A 21,374-nucleotide genomic window follows, 5' to 3' on the forward strand; every position below is an offset into this window, starting at 1 on the left:
TAGCTGCCTCTTCAGAGAGTTTCCATTTCACATATTATCTTGTTAAGTAGTTAGCAATGACCTTTGCTTGACAGAGCAGCACACCAGCTTGTTCTTTACCTGCTACACTCCAATGCATAAAACATCACCAACAGCAAGATTGTGTAGTCTATCTGAACCCGGAATGAAAAACTTTGTGGAGAACCACAACAGCAACTGGTCAAGCAGAAGAAGCTGATCAGCTGTGACTGACTTTTGACAATAAGAGTGAGAAGAATGAGTGAGCAAATGCACTTGGGCAGATGCATAAATGAAGTCTATGTGTGCAAACACTTCCTCTGCTATTCTAACACAGGGACCCAGACCTCTGCAGAACTTAGAGACGCTTTACACAAACCTGGCCGGGAGACACAGTCACAGATTAGCATAGTCTTCATGTTAAAAAGTAATGTTACATTACAAGTTTTTTCAGGTTCTCCATCCAGCTTGTTAAATAATAATAATAATAATAATAATGGATACTTTATTGATCCCCATGGGGAAATTACTTGTTTTTCTCTGCATTTGACCCATTCACTCAGTGAAGCAGTGGGCAGCCCACTAAGCAGGCGCCCGGGGAGCAGTGTGTAGGGACGGTACCTTGCTCAGGGGTACCTCAGGGTAGCCGTTAAGTGGATTCGAACCGCCGACCTTCCGATCATGGGGCGACCACTTTACCTACTGAGCTATCCCTGCCCAATTCTAAATTAGCATTAGCATTACTTTTTTTTTGTTGTTCTTCTCTTGATCTAACAGGGCATGACTGTTTCCCTCTATTCCATTTCAGCTTAAAAATCCATTTATTACACGTTTTGGTAACATGACTAAGGGCACCATGTGTGCTCCACTGAGTGTATAAAATATATCTGTGTACAGGTCAAGGGTCTGATATTAGGTCTTTCATTTTAGGTGGACCCATGCTGATCTTTTGTTGATTGTTCTTTGGGGAAAAAAGCCAATTATCCCAAAGTTAAAAATACTTTTAAAACTGGTCTTGTTTAAGGACTGTTTGTGGCCAAAAGAACCTTTTCAAAATGAAAGCTAAACTAACATATTCTTTTTCTTACAGACAAAAACTTCCACTCAAAATGCATTGTTGCTCCCTTTAGCATTTTAGAGCTAATGTTCCAATCGGTCTGGCTTTAAGACCATGTAGCAAAATGGTTACATTTTCCGTGAATTCCAGTGTCTGATTAAGGTTCTGTGTTAAACGTGGCCTGACCTGTGACTTTATGGTCACTGTCTTATCTCATCTAGGAAAAGGCTGCTGTGTTCAGTCAAATCTGTACACAGGCCTGTTAATATACTTAATGTGATTATCACAAGATTTTTAACACTATTAAACTTATTTATTGCTGAGTGGAACTGCAAAGTGGGTGATCATTTACAATTAACACCTTTAAAATTTGAAATTGTCTTTTGACATCCCAAGAAAAAGAGCATAAAGTAGACATCATTGTTTCTAAAACAGTTTTGTTTGTTTTTTTTTTAAACTGGGTGATTTTCATTAACATTTAATGTTTTAGTGAACAGTGGAATAAAATGATAAAAAGATACAATTTTCCAGAAACATTCAAGAGAGAGACCGACTAAACAGACCACATGTGTTACACTGTTATTTTATTCTGATTTGGTTAGTGGATGAAATGTAATAAATCACTCACTATTACACTGCTCATTGTGTCTTAGCAGCATGACGTTGCAACGGCTGCTGAGGCAACTGTTGCTAATGACTACTCAAGGTGATGAAAGATGACAGGTGGGAATCGAGGCTGCATGATAGATGTGTGTAAGGTCTGGTGTGTTAATGTGTAAGAGAGCACGTACATGGTGCATGATGGCATATACTGTATCGTGTAAATATATATTTGATTTTTATTTACGATTTTATTTCTTTTATCAGAGATACATTTTAAAAAAATTAAGATAGAAATATAAACATTACAATAATATGTGAATTGTGATTAATCTTGACTAAATTGAGCTATTATTTACAGTCTGGCTTTATAACATCAATTCTAGTATTTCTAAGATACATACTTGATGATGTGTATTTTGTATGTGTAGCTTGTAAAATGTTATAAAATACTAGGTTAAATCACAAAGCATCACAAGGAAAGACTAACTAAAAACCAAAGCACACTGCACGGTCATATGGTAGCGACTTGTCAGTCTCAAGCTTTCATAATGGATTGAGTTAGGACCCACATACTGAACTGGACATGCAGGTTTTACAGAGTCTAAAACTGTAGCCAACAGAAATCCACAACATGGGGAGAGAACATAAAAGCTAAAAAAGTCACTAAAGTGAGATGGGACTATTTATACACAGAGAGGGTAATCAGGATAATGGATAAAAGTAGGGTGATGACACACAGCTGAACATTAACAAAATAAAGTAGTAGCTAAACACAGAACCAAAAACATGTACTGAACATGAAGCATGAGCCTAGAATAATAAACCAAAACACCATGACGACTCGAGAATTTAACTCAATTAGTAAAGTTCATATGATAAACTACAACTCAAATAAGGAAAAAGCCCAGTTTGCAAATAACTCTCAACTCTGCTGAATCCGGAGTATCCTGCACTGGTATCCAAAGTTCAGCCAGTAATTACTCTGTGGATGTGCGTTTCTGAGCCATATCCATGTCAGTCAATCATCCCTGTCAGGGCTGTCATTTTAAAAGAGTTTCTAATCTTCTGAACGAGACTTTGCCAACTTTTCAGATCAATACTCAAAACTTCTTTTCACCAGTTCCATTTAGATGAGCTCTGACAATCACATTGTTCTCGCTCTGAAAGTTTATCCAACAACAGGAAACTGTCAAAGACGTCATTGTCATTTATTATTGTTCAGATGAATGAACTGCAACTGAGCTGAGCCAAAGAAAGAGAGAAGAACCACACATTTGAATTCTAAAGTCCTGTGTTCAGATCATGAATGAGGCAGGAGGGCAGGCTACTGTGTTTCAATTCAAAAATAGTTTACAGTTTGTGAAGACTTTCTTTTATTTTTCTTTGTTTTCACAAAAAAGGAGCCTTTCCCTCAAGAGAGGCAAAGCAGTTACTGTACTAATTAGACCATGGAAATATGATGTGCAAGTTAATGTCCTTTTACCAAGGTGTCTGCAGCTGATACTATTTTATGCACGCATTTAAAGACAAAAATCCTACAAGATTAAGAACTAATGGCCTAAACGTGTGTACTGAGTCCTTGACAACAGCGTTCATTTTTCATCGTGTCTTGTCAGGTCTTTGTTTTGCATACATTATTAACGATAACCAAGGCAGAGGCAATGAAACTCACGTGTTTAGCTCACAGATACTAATTTAGTTTTTTGTAGTTACTGAATCTGGCATTGAAAATGTGATACACGGTAAATGATGCATGTACGATATTACTTTGTCTTGCTTTTACTCACGTTCACCTGTTGTTAAGAAAATCAGAGCCACCCAGAGCAAGGGCAGAGCTGTGTAGGTGAACCGTGACACAGAAGAAGATGAGGACTGGATAGAGGAGAAGCATGGCGATTACTGATGAGCACTGAAGTGAAGAAAGAATGATTTAGGGTCAGCAAGCCAGTCCCAAAGAGAGGGAAGAAGATGTTTGCAAGTTTTACAGCAGGGGTTCTCATATTGCAGTCCGTGGTAACATTTTATGCTTCCCTGAAGCCAAACTAGGAAAAAACGCACATATGGGAGCACAGAACAATATTAAAGGAACATTACTCTTAAAATTTAATCTCTCTGTTTCTAACACCTATAAATGGAGCATAGCGTTAGTTTAGTCACAAACAAATCCTTGACATTGTGTTATATTTTCTGATTTGTTTGTTTTTAAGCAGTGAGCCCACTATTGAAAAAATCATAAATTTCATTTAGTTTCTTACCTATTAGTTGTTTACTTTGGTGTAATATGAATTGCCATGGCGGAATTTTTTAGCAATAGGGACACTGTGAAACTTAACCTTGTAAAGGACAGGTTAAAGTCTAAAACGTATGCCCTCCTTCATACAGTGGCTTGCAAAAGTATTCGGCCCCCTTGAACTTTCCCACATTTTGTCACATTACAGCCACAAACACGAATCAACTTTATTGGAATTCCACGTGAAAGACCAACACAAAGTGGTGCACACGTGAGAAGTGGAATGAAACATTTTTTACAAATAAATAACTGCAAAGTGGGGTGTGTGTAATTATTCAGCCCCCTTTGGTCTGAGTGCAGTCAGTTGCCCATAGACATTGCCTGATGAGTGCTAATGACTAAATAGAGTCCACCTGTGTGTAATCTAATGTCAGTACAAATACAGCTGCTCTGTGACGGCCTCAGAGGTTGTCTAATGCTGGGCAGACACTGTGCGATTTTTTCAGTCGCGCGATTCAGCTCCTGCTCAAACTGTACGGTTGACTCACAGGGGTTAGAAGTTCATAGGTCACGATGCAGGGTCTCACACTATACGGCCCGATGCTCTGATGCGACCTGAGTGCTCACACTGTGCGTCCATAAAATGAAGGTTATAACAGAAATTCTGTCGCTCGCTCTCCCTCTCTGTCTTTCACTCACACAGACACACCACCACCATCAACTTTGCTAAATTGCTAATGAAAAACATTGATCAGGCAGCTGTGATTGAGCAGCAATGTAGATCCAACTATTTTCACGGTTGTTGTGGTCGTGATAATTTTGTGAGGCCACATCGAAAAGGCTCGGATGAGCTTTCCAAAGTTCTACAAGTTGTTCCTCCATCGCTTGTGTCCAGATCACACGCTGCACAGCCGTGCTGCTCCATCTTTTTCGCTGACATTTGTGTTTGCGCATGCGCAGTGTGACAAACTGCGGTGACACCCTCACGACCAAGCGATTGATGATCGGGAGCTGGTCGTGAGGTGTCAATCGCTTCTCGTTACCCCACGTATACTACACGATGCACGACGCACGATGAAGGCCAAAATCTGGCCGATCGCCAAAACGGTCGCACGACTCAAAAATCGGCTCAAAATGGGCCAAAAATCGCACAGTGTAAGCCCAGCATAAGACAATATTGGGAGCAACAACACCATGAAGTCCAAAGAACACACCAGACAGGTCAGGGATAAAGTTAGTGAGAAATTTAAAGCAGGCTTAGGCTACAAAAAAGATTTCCCAAGCCTTGAACATCCCGCGGAGCACTGTTCAAGTGATCATTCAGAAATGGAAGGAGTATGGCACAACTGTAAACCTACACTGAAAAAAATATGTTGTTGGATTTACTTAAGGAAGTCAGACTTGAATTTTGAAATGAAATTATGCCAAACTTTTTTTTAGAGAATTTGGCTATATTCCATTCAACACAGTGCAAATGGCTTGTAACTGAAAAACTAAAGGGACCAAAAATGGTCCCAGGGCCTAAGAAGGGTTAATTCAATGGTGGACATTTGTTGCACACAGATGTTTTGCTTCGGCAGCAACTTAAACAATTGAGTTAAATTAACACAATTTATTCATGTTCAATAAACCTGTGCAATTTGTGTTGATAAAATGTGACTTAAACATGTTTTGATGAAGTAATTTGAGCTCTTGGAATATTTTAATCCTTCACAATTTTTTCACTTTATCCCAACACGATTCAATAACTTTTACCCAATACTACTTGGTCACTTAAATGCTACATGTTATCTTCAAATTACATTTTGCTATTATATTCTAGTATCAAATACACAATTTTCAAATGGAGGCCTTATAACAGATTGTATTGTTCTCTTCCAAGATGGTTGCTGGCATCCACCAGTAACCTTTCAAAACAAAATGTCTAATTTCACTGCATTGACAGTAGGTAAAGAATTAAACTGACATTACTCCTCCACTGAATCTATATAAATCAACAGTTAAATAATGTCAGTTCTTCCGTGTTCTCTGGAATCAATCACAGCAAAGAAATTAGACTCTTTCTTTTGAAAAATGTTGGGAAAGAACAATACAAAACATTCTAAGGCCTCTAACGTCAAGATTCAGTTAAACAACAATTATGACTAAACAATTTGAGATAATGTTAGTTTCCATTAACATTAAATTAGGTTACTGAATTGGCAAACACCTTCCTATTAACATTACCCATTTTACCCCAATAACTAAAGAAATTAGCACTTGCAGGTCAAAACCTTTATTCAAGAGACGCAAAAATAACATTGATACAGTGACTGTCAAAAATTACAGCACTGATCATACTGTGACATGTTGGTTCAAAACAGCACACTTAGAAATATTCAACGTTCTTTACTTCAACTGAATGAAACTGAAAATACCATTTCACAAGACCCATATGGGATATTTAGACTGTATAACTGTTCACGCTACATCTCTTCACTAGTAAAAGAAAGAAAAAATACAAAGAGAAATTTAAAAATGCTGCCAAACAGACAAACAGAGAACTTGTACAGAGCAAAAGGAAAAACAAACAAGAACAAAAAAACAGCTTGTCCTCATGGCAGTTGCAGAGTATATAAAAATGAACCCTGCGATCTGTTCCTGGAATTGAGCTTCAAAAATGCAGCAGAACAAGTGTGAGATTTAAATGTCCTCTCACCTAGAGCTGATCACCTTGCATGCATAACCGTGAGCTTTCCTTGCAGGAGCAGTTTTGTCTTAGTTGTGAGCTTTTCTTGAGAGCTGAGTTGCACCCAACTCCATTACCACCCTTTGAATCACCTCAAAAGTGTACCAGAGTTGTGATGGGTAACTCATGTTGAAGGAATAAAAAAGGTCCAAACAGCATGGCTACTGCAAAGGTCACGTTATCCAGATCTTGAAGAACTACTACACCCTCGATGATGATGCCAACATCAGAAAAGTCATTGCCTGGTGCATCCTCTGGAGACAGATGTTCATTGTGGTTTTCTCAATCTGTGCAGTGGCCTCAGTCAAGTCCTGGTTAAACACAAAACATTTTTTTTTAAGATTCCTTTTTAAACTCATCTCTTTTGAATCTACCAGTTCTAATGTTAGAGTAATTTAAACCAATGCAAGCAACATAGTAAATAGCTATAGCCAAAGAGTTGCCTGCCATGCTGCCATTCATGGTCTAACAGAGTTTCTAAGACAGAGTGAAAAACATAATAATTTCAAATTCTTTACATTAGTTTTTGTTAGAAAGACACCGGCCCATCAGAAATCCAGGTTATGTCACTCAGAAGATGTTAGAATTTAGACTTTCCCCACAATTTGGTTAGCTGTTGGTCAGTTGGTCATTTTTTTTCAAACAAAAGCTAATATAAATATTGGTGGGATTTTCCTTTGTTCACTAGAATGACAAATTTAAAGTTTTTTCACACTGATGTGACCCCTAATACAGGGGTGGGGCCTCAAGGGCCGGCGGCCGAGTTCACTACCAGGCCTCATGTGAACTTCAAATTATTAAAGAGGACTACTGGTCCTAACCAGTCCAATGAGGATCAAGTGGATAACTAAATGCATATTTAAATGTTGCAAAGCCACAATCTACTCATAAAACACTCACCATGAACTCCTGCACCAAGATGTTGCAATTGTCTTTCACACAGATGCGGAGCACTTTGATGAGGGACTCCGAGCATTAATGTCATCCTTGACTATTATAACAAAGAAAACAGAGATTTGTGAACTTTTCAGTAGCACAGAAGAAAATGATCCCAGACAAAAACTCTTGACTTTTTAAACCAGTCAACATGCAACACCAGCATCTACAAAGCAATATCAAAAATTCCTGTTTGACATCAACTTTATGGATATATCGTTTCCAGAACATATATTTTTAAAAAAAGATAAATTTTTCTCAGTGGGCCAGTAAATGCATGACAAAAAAGAATGGCATCCTTTCAGTGGAATCAGTACTCACAGGTAATAGTTGACTGTTTCAATGGATGTAGCATAAAAATCTTTTACTGACCTAATGCAATACATATACACTTTTTAGTTAAAGAATTTTAAAGTTCTTACTGTCATCATGGCAGCTACATCCTTTAGCTTTGTGTCCTGTTCCCCCAATCACTTTGCAAACACTTTCAGCAGACTGTCAGAGAGAAACTCAGCTCCGTCAGAAACCTTAACTTTAAAGGCATGGTTGGGATGCACTGGAATGCTTCATTTTATCTGAAATGACATAAAATTATTTTGAAATAACAGCAGGCACTGTGCTTGGTTAATCAGTAATGTTTTGTTGAATAAAAACTGTGTTTCCAGATCTTATGGGATTAAAAAAATCCAAAGATGTTTGTTTCTGATTTGCAACCCAAGAACCCACAAGTTACAACCTCATTTTAGTTCAAGTGTGCATTAATGTGAGTCCAGTAATCACCTTTCTGACAATACATACAGGTATAAGTTAAACCTATGGCAGATTTTGGATTTCTCAGTTGTATTAATAGGGTGGTCTATTTGTGTATGCATGCACCTAATAATTATACAAAACCTATTATAATTAAGTTACAGAAACCTTAAGCGAAAATAGAATATACTTTCTTACCATAACACCTTGAACCCACAATCCATCAGCTGACTCCTGGTGAAATGCAGAATAGAGGTCATCTCTCAATGTGCAGCAAAAAAAACAAAAACAAAAGGACAGCAGGTGAGGGCAGGAGGGGTAGGGATGTAAGCTAGCATAATGCCGCTGATGATATTAGCTAAAGCTGTTCAATGTCCAAAATCTCACTAACACCACGGTGCAGTAAATACACAATGTAACTGAAGAGTCAGTTGGCAAATCTATTCACACAGAAAACCAAATTATGTTATGAGCGCCTCATAATTAGGTTTAATGTGATATTACGGCTCTTGTGCCAAAGACAAATTCAAATGAAAAAGCGCCAATTCTTTGACAACTGATAAAACAGCAAATAAGCTAACGGCTCTTTTTTAGCATGTTACAAGGCGACACTCTAGACGTTTAACTACATTTGGCTGAAATATGGTAAATATTAATTCAAAAAATCAAGAAATACCAAAAACGTAGAGTTGGCTGCTCGACTTGACTGAGATGGATGCCTTTTTGAACCACGATCGAAAGCCCGCGAGATGAAATCACGCGTGGTTTCACGAGATTTAACGTTGCTATCTTATTGACTTACTTCACCTGAACATGATATGAACAATTTAATACACCCTTTCTGCATATCATGTAGTTTTTACACTATATAGTTACATTTATCTTTAAAACATGAGGTAATTGTGTTAAATACATGCAAGATGCTTATATAAATCCAAGAGATGGCCAGTCCCTTTTTTTCAGTGTACAAAGACAAGGCCGTCCACCTAAACTCACAGGCCGAACAAGGAGGGCGCTGATCAGAAATGCAGCCAAGAGGCCCATGGTGACTCTGGACGAGCTGCAGAGATCTACAGCTCAGGTGGGGGAATCTGTCCATAGGACAACTATTAGTCGTGCACTGCACAAAGTTGGCCTTTATGGAAGAGTGGCAAGAAGAAAGGCATTGTTAACAGAAAACCAGAAGAAGTCCCGTTTGCAGTTTGCCACAAGCCATGTGGGGGACACAGCAAACATGTGGAAGAAGGTGCTCTGGTCAGATGAGACCAAAATGCAAAACGCTATGTGTGGAAAACTAACACTGCACATCACTCTGAACACACCGTCCCCACTGTCAGATATGGTGGTGGCAGCATCATGCTCTGGGGGTGCTTCTCTTCAGCAGGGACAGGGAAGCTGGTCAGAGTTGATGGGAAGATGGATGGAGCCAAATACAGGGCAATCTTGGAAGAAAACCTCTTGGATTCTGCAAAAGACTTGAGACTGGGGCGGAGGTTCACCTTCCAGCAGGACAACGACCCTAAACATAAAAAGATCTGAAAACTGCTGTTCACAAACACTGTCCATCTAATCTGACTGAGCTGGAGCTGTTTTGCAAAGAAGAATGGGCAAGAATTTCAGTCTCTAGATGTGCAAAGCTGGTAGAGACATTCCCTAAAAGACTGGCAGCTGTAATTGCAGCAAAAGGTGGTTCTACAAAGTATTGACTCAGGGGGCTGAATAATTATGCACACCCCACTTTGCAGTTATTTATTTGTAAAAAATGTTTGGAATCATGTATCAAGCCACTGTATTTACCAAATCTATCTACTGCGCCAGATTGGAGTCTATATTTGTTTTAATTTGCCCCAAGTTGCTGCAATTCTGCAAGCTACTTTGTCACCCTCCTGCACCCCAACTATCATGCTGCTTCACCCTGATTTAATCTTCTCTGTGTTGTAACTGGCTCTGGAGTGTGATGCGCAGCTGCTGCTCTTCCAGTTTCTGGCTTTTCATGTATGCACATGGACAGAGTCTGGCTTCACACTATTCAGCTTAAGCCCTTTAACCACAAGGACAACATAGCTATTTGTAGATACTGCATAGAGGACGACGCAAATCTGAATCAGAATCTGATTGCCACGTTGCAGGATGAAGAGACCGAGTCACAGCGTGTGTGTGTGTGAGAGAGAGAGAGAGGAAAGATGAATATGTGCTAATTAATGCATTACTGCATCTAAATAATAATAATCACAATTTGTAGGATATTCTGTTTTCTAGTGTATGTCATATGTGTATACTGTATGTCTTTGTGTGTTAATATCAGTATTTACATTGGAGTTAGTAATGCCAATAATTTAGTCTGCTGTCTCACTAATGGAAGGTTGTCAGAGACCTGTGTGAGACCTGTTAGCTTGTGTTATAGATAAGAGAAACCCAAACAGAGACACTGACTTGGTGCAAAACTCAACACATATTTTATTGAAGATGCTGATTTTACAAAAGCAAAAGGCCAAGAAGCTTATCAGTCTATATATGAAAAATGCATGAAAGACCAACAACAGAAAGCATAAATAGACAGGGGACTATAAAGCAGTGAGAGTAGCACAGGGGGCTGGGAAATGACTCAAGGTACGTAGACTATCTGACAAAGACTGAGGAAAAAAATAACAAAATAAACCAAATTTTTAAAAAAATACATGCCACAGAAAGATCCACATCTCAGAAAATTCTTAACACAAAACAACTCATCTGTGACGTTTCACTAAGAGAAATGAAGCGTGCTTTCCACACAACTAGCTAACCTGACCTGACCTCTATGTTTCTGGCCGGTTTGTCCTCCTGCTGTTTCTTTGTCTTTCTTTTACTCAGTGATATCTATACAGCATTTTTTCACACCTGCCTAAAACCTTTGCACAGCACTGTATATGTAAAACACACACACACTTTACTCATTGTGTTACAGGGAAAATAAAGAGTGGTACCTGTTAACATTTTCTTTCACGTTGGCTTCTCGTCCATGAATCACCAGTTGTTTCTACAAGCTTTAGCCTGGGAAGTAAATGGATTTCATTGTCATATGCAACTTACACAGAACAGCTAAATCTCATACAGCCCTTTAAACATTATTGTTTGTGGCTTTTGATACATTTTTACAAGTTTAACTTTAACTGCAAAAGAAATCCACAGAAGCAGACCAAAGGAAAAGTAGAAAAGTTAATTAATCTCAAAGAAGCCTGTGTGCCTTCTGTGGACATAACCTCCATAAAAACTGGAGGAAAACACATTTCAAAGCAGCACTATCATCAAAATACCAAACCAGCAAGTGTAACCAAATAGTGAAGAAAGTGTCAAGAGACTGGTCATTAAAAAAGGCCTTCAGATGGAGCCAAGGACGAACTTTATAAACAAGAAATCCAAATAAAAAGCACTTCAATCATCAGCACAACGTCAGATGTATAAAATGTGTGCAGTGCATTTGTTAACCTCCTCAAGTGACCTTCTCCATAAGAGCTTAAGCACCAGTGGATTAAAATAATACACATTTCCACCTATGTTTGCACTTAGAGACAAACACCACATTACTTGAACCACTGCAAAGTGGTCGCCTGAATGTGTATGTCATGTGTTACCATTGACCTGAAATGAAAATCAGACTCTTTCTCCTGTGGTTGAAACTAGAGATGGACCGATCCGATATTACGTATCGGTATCGGTCCGATACTGACCTAAATTACTGGATCGGATATCGGAGAAAAATAAAAAATGTAATCCGATCCATTAAATATCACGAAAGCACCTCACAAAACTTGCAACACGCCGTAACTCACCTCAGAACGTTAGCACGTCGGAGCAGTATGCATCACGTGATAGAGCGGCTGTGGCATGCCGGACCTGTCGGTGGTCTGGATAGCATTTGGAGCTTCGCTAGCAACCTGGCATTTCATCTCCGACAAAGTTATCCCCGAGAGAAGTAAAGCAAGTGTGTAAGTCCATCTCTGAATGTTTGTAAAGCATTCCCACGTTAAGCTTAACAAGTGACTGCCTCTCGCTCTCCGGCTGCTACTTCAATCGTGAAACTGCTTAATGATCAGCTGATCGGCTTTTCTGTCGCGAGTCCGTCTCTCTTGTTTGTTTTTGGCCCACTTTGCGCCATAAAGAGGAAACCAGCGGCTGAACAACAGCAGCACGTTTAAGCTTGATAAGCTGTTGTTAGAATTTATTTAATATTACTTTCTACACCAGGATCTTTTTCTACGTAGCTGACGCTGGTAACTGTGCAGGGGCGGATCTAGCAAAGTTTAGCCAGGGGGGCCGATAGGGCATGAACAGGGAAAAGGGGGCACAAAGACATACTTTTCTTTCTTATTCTCATTTAAAATGTCTAGCTTTTAATAAATAATTATCTGACACCCAAAGTTTTAATTTGATGTAAAATGAATAGAAGTCAATTACTGTATATAGTGACTATTAAGTCTAATATATACCCTAGTAAGCTATAGTACTTTTTACTTTGGGAAGGTACCATCTGTGCAGTCTGCAATTTTGTTGAAGAAAGATGTTGAATCTATTTAATATTTCTTGAAAAATAATTGATTTCTGTGCATTTTTTTTTTCACACTGCATCAAATTAAGGTTGATTACGTCGATTAAGCATCATGAGGTGGAGGGTGAGGGGTGGTTCCTTATTTTTTATTTATTTCTTTTTGTTGTTGCTGGGAGTTGGAACCCTATTAGTTAGGTTGCTTAATATTTACGCTAAGTACTCTTTAAAATACCAGAATAGGGAGGATGGTGTAGGTTTAAGTTTATTAGATTGATCAGTATTGCTGAACTATGAAATATTTTTTTTGTATACAGGTATAACAGAATAGCTTTAGTGTAGTTGTTGTTTTAAACTTGAGTATGAACTTGCAGACTTGCAAAATGCAGCAAGATATTTAAAAAACAGTTTTGTTGATTAAAAAACACTATATCGGATTCATATCGGTATCGGCAGATATCCAAATTTATGATATCGGTATCGGTATCGGACATAAAAAAGTGGTATCGTGCCATCTCTAGTTGAAACATTGCTTAATTCAGGATGTTTCTCAAAGGGTTTACAGTTTGTTCCCTGGAGGGAGAGCTTCATTGTGGACGCGCTCTATAAAATACACTATGAAGCAGGATTTACGGTCTTTGTGAGAAAACTGTGAGGTCAAGTTAAACCCACAAAGCTGTTTCTCTTGCTCCACCAGAGTAGGTTACCTTCAAGATTGTAGATGAACACATTTGAAATCACCCCATACTGTCCAATAAGTGTTGTGGAAAATAGAGTCATCATTCTTGGAAGACCCTAAAAGAGAGTCTATATCAAACTCATTTTATATCGCACTTTGATCTTAAGTGGGCCGGACCAGGGAAACGCCCAGTTCCATCAGTGTAAAGAAGTTTAACTACACAATTAAAAAATGCAAGAAAACATGCAATGTCAATGGCACATTTCTTTTTCTACATGATAAAGAAATGCTGCTGTAGTAATTGTAACAATCTGAGCTTAAATCATATGAAATAAATGTGTTTGCTACAATGTGCTACAAATGTACAAAGGTAGTGCATGGTCCAGAAAGTTTTGTAGTTATAAAACAGAAACATTTTGTTAATTTACAGATAATGGCATTTAAAAAATAAACATTTGAAGCCAGTGTAAAATAAAAAAAAAACATTTCTGTAGTTGATAGTTGGAAATTAGGAACTCTCATTTCATTGTTTATCTTTTCTGTCTATATCTCTACTTCTTTATAATGTCTGTAATGTATTTAACAGTAGCCCAAAGCTATAAAACCAATGAAAATAGAGTTCAAAATCTATGTGCTGATTCACATTTTTCAAAACTGCCCAGTGTGTCAGATTGGAGTGTGTTCCAATCTGTTTTGCAAGCAATTTTAAATCCCTTTCATTGTTCTGGAAGCACAATGAAAGCATGGAAGCATATGATATAATATAATCCTAAAACAGGGCCTTGTACTCGCTGACCATATATAAGATTTACAAGATTACTAACAGATTTTAATTAGCATATGCTTTTATATTTGTTACTTGCTCTTATACCACAAAACTTTGCTGGTGTTGCTTCTTAATGAACAAGGCAATTGTAATTTCATCCACACTACATAGACTTCTAATTAAAGTTAGATCTTCTTGTATCTTAATGAAGGGGCAGCAGTGCTGATGCATCTTTCGGCATCATTTGTATAAGTAAAAGCACAGTAATGCTATCCAGCATCTTTCCTGTTACACACAGTGACACGCAGCAGCAAGGCATTATCACAGTGGTTGGTTGTACTATAGTCATGTTTATGTGACCACCTTTCATGATGGTTGATTTTATGTGAAGATGAATCAGACGATATCCTGGATATGTTGTAAGAGGTGTTACAGGCCAGTGACTTGAGCAACAATGAGCAATATTTAAATTAGTATGGAGGGTTTCCTCTAGATACTTGCAATGCACATCATTGCTTCTCTTGTGACAGTTTATCAAGCAAGCAAGTAAATGAACTATATAGTTTTCGCAGTGTTAGCAGATACATCCCGAAAAGGCCAAAAGTGTTATTCGGTAATGCAAATGTGTGGCGTGTCCGAGTGAGAAGTAAAGAACAGCCGATGGCTAAAGCAAACCATTATGGACTGATATTCAGACAGCATGAGATGCTGCTCACTGCCATAATGAAGACCTCTCAGGCCCTGTGTTAACCTGCCCAATTGTGTTGTCAGTTTTCTTTTGTGCCTCTTACAATGTGTTGTTATTTTGATTGGCTGTCATTGCGTTTCTTTTAATTTGATTCTCTGTGTCGCGCTCGAAGATTATTTCCACTGATCACTGTACCATTTTCAGGTTATTTCAGAGTAAAATTGTTATAAGATGTGAGACGCTGCACTATACAAAAAAAGGTTCCAATCAGGTGTGTCAGCTGCTTTTCACAAAAATGAATCATAAATAGAGCGAGAGAGAGAAAGAAAGTGAGCGTTCATTCAGCAAGATCAAAACCCCCGAGGAAAAACTAAGACCTTCAATGTGAGGTGCCGGTGCTTTGTTCACTTCTGCAAATTGAGGCTTCTTTTGAAATGCCACAGATTTGACAAACAGTTGCTGTCAAATTGTGTATCTTATCGATCTGATACGCTCCTCTCCCTCACCTCTCCAAACAGCTGTTTTTGTTTTCTCATCTCAGTCATCCTCTCTCCCGTCTCCCCTCCTGTCCTCGAATGATGAGAACAGCAGATATGTTTTGGAATGACTTGACTACAGTGACATGTTATGCTGTGCTAAGTTGCGCCTCAGAAATACTTGTTGCCATAACGGGTGTGACCAAAATCTTTGAAAGCCACTTAGCTAACCCAGCTTGCTCCTTGAAGACCCACACTCTTCATTAACTTGGCATGGAGCAGCAGATGAGGCAGTGGCACCGTCACGTCCTGACTCATCTGCTGCTACAGCAACAGGAGGCAACTCTTCCTACCTCCGGATGAAAACTGTGACAAACCGTGTAGTCTCTCTTTTTTTCTCAGTCTCAGGATTCTGTCACACAACATGTGCCCAAGCCAAGTAGTCTCAGATCTGCTGCCTGAATGACAAACAGGAGACCCAAAACGTAACATTCCTGGAATATTGTATTACTTTCTGGGACTCCACGGGAGAGAAGGAGGTTTTTCCTTTCTAGCCATAGCTGTTTATATAAATGTCAGTATTTGCAGATGTATAGCATCGATAAGTACTATCTAATTTTTATTATTGTGTTGTTTTATGATGCTGTTGTTGTCACCACACGGGGTAGCAGGCACGTGGGCAGACAGTTTGGACACCCAACTTTTGTGAACACGAGAACAAGGTGATGTGAAATTTTCAAACGGATACCGTAACATCTGTGGTATCATAGGTGTGCATCTACCAAAAATCTTGGATGAGTTTGAATCTTGCTCAAGTTTTCTGAAAATCTTGTGAATGTGGTAACTCGAGAAGTAACTCACCGAGGATTTTCACATTTATACGATGGAGTACATACATTTGCAGCAATAGGAGGCTGATGGACAGCACTGGTGGCTAAACAGCCAATTTTTAGAACATTTCCTGCTTCACTATCTCCAACTTGGCAAAAACCTTTATGGTACAGTTTGAACATATAGAATCAGTGCTGTGAAATTTTAGCTGTGTATTGTGTATCCAGCCCTTCCACTTATCCTGATAAGGATAAGTGGAAGAGGATGGATGGATATCAGTATGGTATATGGAGATTTTATAGCAGCCATTATTATGTTCAAAGTTTCCTACCATAAATGTTTTTGGAAATCGGAGATGTTCATGAAGAAGGCTTGATGGATTTAAGGCGGAATGACAAATTTGCTTCACAGTTCAAATCAGGCGTGAAAGTTTCTTTAGCATCATCATGCAAAAATGGCGCCCCCTGTCTACTTGTTAGCTGTGCAAGCAACAAGTCTAAAAACTGTGATGATTTATAGACTTTTACAACATCTGTAATGATGACTGAACATTCGTTTACTATGGCTATAATCAGGTCAGATTTTCAGTGCTGTATTTGCTTTCTTTATGAATCCTTTTGTGGCTGCAATAGTATTCAAAGTTTTGGCCTTCAGGAAACAACTGCCTCTGCTGCTACAGGCTTTTTGTGTACAATCTTGAAAAAGTGAAATGTTCACAAAATAAACTGCATTTCGTGGTTGGTTGGTGGTTTTTTTTGTTGTTTTTTTTACTAGGACAGCAGGCATTTCTGTGGAGCAGCGAGTCTTTTTATTTTCACTTCATTCAAGTCCAATAATGGCAGGTCAACGTGTGTGTCCTTGTGGAGAACAGTCCTTTCTAAGGGAATACTGATGAAAAGTATATCTGCATACTCTCAGTCACCAGGCACCTTTATGCCCTTAGTTAGCAAGTAACCTTGAGAGATATTTATCCACGATGTATTCTTCCACCTGCCTCATTCTTTTTTCTTTTTTTTTTAACTCTGTCTCAAACTGTAAATAGCTAAATTTTAAAAGGGTACAATCTGACAGGATCCCTATTGAACGTACAAAGGGTCATTTCATGGTTTCTTCTTTGGTAGACCAAATGAGCTAAAAGACTGATACAAAGAGTGATTATGTTGGTCAGAATAGGTTCTGGTTAAATATTTTATTAAAGACAGTGAGCCCTATCAGTATCAAGGCCATGAATGGCAATCAGAGGGCTGATGAAAGCAGCTACTAGCAAATTTAGGGGTTCGAATGCCAGTCACATCCGTAACCATGTATTCATTCATGTTCGCCACTACCAACCCTAATAGGTTTACTCATATCTTTCTTTTTGTGTGAAGTTTAATTAATTAAATACACACACAGTCAAAAGTTTGGCCACACACATCAAGGAAGTATCTCAACTAAGGACAAAACTAGAAATGGCTTATTTAGTGTCCAAAGTGGATTTTTGGTATTTGAGTTATTTTTTTATAGATGCGATTGAGAGAAGCAGCTTCTGGCCAACAAACCAGACATAGTTGTGTTTAACAAGGAGCAGAAAAAGAAAAAAGACTTGAGTAGAAACTTTCAGAGTATACACCCTGTCTAATATACATATATGTATTGAATCATAACATTTAGAGTAGAAGAGAAGATTATCTTTATTAAGACAATTATCTTGTGGCACTTGTGCATATTTGGGTATTTGTGTTCAGCTAAAAAATGTTTTTTTTAAATCATGAAAATTTCCAGTAGTCAAATAGTTTGGGAAGTTAAATGGGTGAGAAATACACAGCGAATTTCCCTTCTGCTTGGCTGAGGTTGTTACAGAGAGTGCACTGCAAGCTAAAGTCCAGATTGTTTGACCTTTACTCACCAATAATTGCAATTTACAGCCCCCTACATAGTAAGAACAAGACACTTGGAACACATTAATAGAGGTCAATTGCTTGTGTTCAGCAATGTAGGTGAAAAAAAAAAGAGACCGATGCAGGGATGGGGAGGGCGGCCGAGACTAAACACTGCAAACTGAATTATCCACTCGAGGGCATCTCTCATGGCATTTCACGAGAAGAGCAGGGAGGGGTTTTGGTAATTTAAACCATTCCTAGTGCATCTACAGCGCCTCTGCTTCTAGACAGTCTCCTTTGATTGGAAACCTATAAAATATTAAAAGCATTGCACCATTTAGTCAGCTAATCATCATTATGTTCATGCTGTACCCAACATTTTTCAGCTGTTTGATGGCGTCTATCACTCCCTCCAGTTAATACATGACACCACGGTTCTTCATTCACAGATGGATTTATTCTTCTGTCACACTTCTCCTCAGAAACACCATAAAATCCACCGTCAAACTGTTATTACATAAAAGTACAGAATGACCAACATAAATATTACAAATAAACATTTAAACCCAAGTTAACAAATACGCGATAAACAAACACAGTTAACATACCTCGCTGGCTGCACGTAACCGTGAGGGAATGAGTCCGCTTCAGGAACAAAACTTAACAAAAATAATTCCCAATTTCTTCTTCTTTGCAGCTTTCTTTTACTTTAAACTGCTTATTTATTCCTTCTTCTGCCTTAGTTAACTTATTAACTTAGCTTCTTGCACATGCTTTTTACTTCCCTTTACGTCACTTAAAAAGGCCTGTGTGCAACACAGAATGAACCTTAGTTCCTACCCCAAAAGGAACAATAAATAAAGAAAATAAATAACATAAATGAACACAATAAATTAAACAAACTGACATAATTTACATTTATGGCAGTTAAACTCCCACCAAATCTCAACTTGAGATTTCTTCACAGATTTGCATCTTCAAGTTATAAGCATTTAGTTTAACACATGCTTATTATTTGTCTTTGGATTTTACGTCCTTGGATTGCTGTAAATTCTTGATTTCACTGCTGAATACTTCTGTTTGGACCAATCTGATTAGGAAAAGTTCAGCTTGTTGTCTTTCCTCAACACTTGTACTTCCATTGAGTTTGGGACTAAGACCCTTAACTTGCTTAGCATGACGTTTAAGACAAGCAATAGCCTTAACAACTCTTTTCCAGTCAGAAAACTTAGTCAGGCGGTCCAACAATGTTCTATTTATCCTTGCGCTGGTGTTGAGCACCTGAGCCCTTCGAAGTTCTGGATCAGTATCACTAACCTCTCCCACCTTAGCATCTCTTGTGGGTAGCTCCCTTTCCCACAGAAAGTCTGGGCCAGTGAACCAATTTGAAGCAACGAGCCGATCTGCCGATAACCCTCTCGAAGCATGGTCCGCCGGATTGTCTTCGGACTGCACATGATACCACTGGTTGACATCTGTGGTGGCTTTGATTCTCTGGATCCTATTTGCCACGAAAACATGAAAGCGTCTGGCATCATTATTAATGTACCCGAGAACAACCTTTGAATCAGTCCAATAATATTCCTTAAGGTTGTCTATTTCGAGCTCATGTTTTAAGATGGCACCCATCTTCGCAGCAACCACTGCTGCAGACAACTCAAGCCTTGGAACTGTTGTGACCTTAGTGGGGGCAACACGTGCTTTCCCCATGACAAGTGAGCAGTGTACGCTGCCATTAGAGTCCACTGCTCTTAGATAAGTGCACTCCCCATAACCTGTGAAGCTAGCATCTGAGAAGTGATGTAACTCGTACTGCTTGACATCTATGAAGCTTGCTGGTATGTAGCACCTCTTAATCTTTACTTGACACAAGTTATGGAGATCTTGTAACCATGACTGCCACTGTGATCTGCACTCCTCTGAAAGTGGTTCATCCCAACTAGCTTTCTCTCGACTCAACTGTTGCAAGATCAACTTCCCACGCAAAACAAACGGTGCTACGAAACCCAAAGGATCGTAGATGGAAGCTACTGTGGATAGCACTCCCCTTCTCGTCATTGGGTGTTTCTTGACAGTTACTCTGAACTGAAAGTCATCAGAGGATACGCACCATTGCACGCCCAGTGCTCTTTCTAGGAGTGGCTCCCCTAAATCTATGTCCAGTTCTTTGACACTGTCTGCACACTCTTCCTTTGGTATTGACTCCAATACCTTCTTGCTGTTGGAAATGAACTTGTGTAGTCTAAGCTTGCCTGTGCTGCAAAGCTCTCTTGCTTCCTTGATCAGCTTGATTGCCTCAGCATCAGACCTTACACTCACCAGTCCATCATCAACATAAAAATTTCTTCGGATGAACTTGACAGTGCTTTGGTTAAATCGATCTTGACCTTCTGTGGCTAGATGTTTAAGTCCAAAATTGGCACAGCCAGGTGAGGAAGCTGCTCCAAACAAATGGACTTTCATCCGAAAAACTGATGGCGGAGACTCAAGATCACCATTCTCCCACCATAAGAACCTCAAGTAGTCTTGGTCTTCAGGCTTTACATGGAATTGATGAAACATTCGTTCCACATCACACATAATAGCGACTGGGCCCTTTCGAAATCTACAAAGAACTCCCACCAAGGTGTTTGTGAGCTCTGGCCCTGTAAGAAGGTAGTCATTCAATGACATGTCTTGAAATCTTGCCGAGCAATCAAAGACCACTCGCAGTTTCTCTGGCTTTTGAGGGTGGTATACGCCATGGTGGGGAATATACCAAGCTGATCGTTTATCAAGCTCTTTTTCTGGGACCTTTTCTGCTTCACCACGACTGATAATGTCTTCCATGAAGTTCATGTAGTCTCTCCGATATTTCTGGTCTCTCTTGAGCTTCTTTTCCAAGCACATGAGGCGTTGAACAGCACTTGGCTTGTTATTTGGTAGCTCTGGCCTGCTCTGTTTAAAAGGCAGAGGCATTTCAAGATGTCCGTCTTCTTTGTGCTTAATTTCTTCTTTCATTTTAGTCAAAAACCGGAGATCTTCTTGCGAGAGATTTGTCTCTTCTCCAAGCCTTTCACTGAAGTCAGATTCCAGCACCTTAAGTATGTCTTCTGGAGTAGTCATCTCCTTAATTCTTGTTTTGCAAACATAATGAACTTCGCTCTTCAACTTACTTGTTACTTTGGGTTCAGGGGTCACTTGCTTTACAATGATGCGGTGACTTACTCCTATTGCATCACTGTAGTGTTCACCTGGATCACCATAGCT

At 39.0% G+C, this 21,374-nt stretch overlaps 2 protein-coding genes and 1 long non-coding RNA gene across 4 annotated transcripts in view; 1 reads left to right on the top strand and 2 right to left on the bottom strand.

Annotated features, from left to right (window-relative positions):
* The window catches only part of slc39a11 (solute carrier family 39, member 11), a 199,712-nt gene that overhangs the window by 154,990 nt on the left and 23,348 nt on the right, over window positions 1-21,374 (top strand). The gene's annotated exons all lie outside the window — the stretch shown is intronic.
* Window positions 6,139-10,063, bottom strand: LOC146663154 (uncharacterized). Its single transcript, XR_014913006.1, has 4 exons — window positions 8,500-10,063; window positions 7,974-8,126; window positions 7,516-7,606; window positions 6,139-6,926 (listed from the first exon to the last, which is right to left on the bottom strand). It is a non-coding gene; the product is annotated as an uncharacterized LOC146663154 (long non-coding RNA).
* LOC146663155 (uncharacterized) lies at window positions 18,494-21,212 on the bottom strand. Its single transcript, XM_085415768.1, has 2 exons — window positions 18,734-21,212; window positions 18,494-18,632 (listed from the first exon to the last, which is right to left on the bottom strand). The coding sequence occupies exon 1, from the start codon at window positions 21,123-21,125 to the stop codon at window positions 19,137-19,139; it is 1,989 nt and encodes a 662-aa protein (XP_085271894.1). The 5' UTR covers window positions 21,126-21,212; the 3' UTR covers window positions 18,494-18,632; window positions 18,734-19,136.

This window comes from Rhamphochromis longiceps, linkage group LG8, assembly GCF_057381845.1.
Source record: "Rhamphochromis longiceps isolate RC_006_pf linkage group LG8, R_longiceps_female_GT1.1, whole genome shotgun sequence".
NCBI classification, from domain to species: Eukaryota; Metazoa; Chordata; class Actinopteri; order Cichliformes; family Cichlidae; genus Rhamphochromis; species Rhamphochromis longiceps.

Coding starts and splice junctions, on each gene's coding strand:
- LOC146663155 (XM_085415768.1), bottom strand. CDS start 21,125: ATGAAAGAAGAAATTAAGCACAAAGAAGACGGACATCTTGAAATGCCT.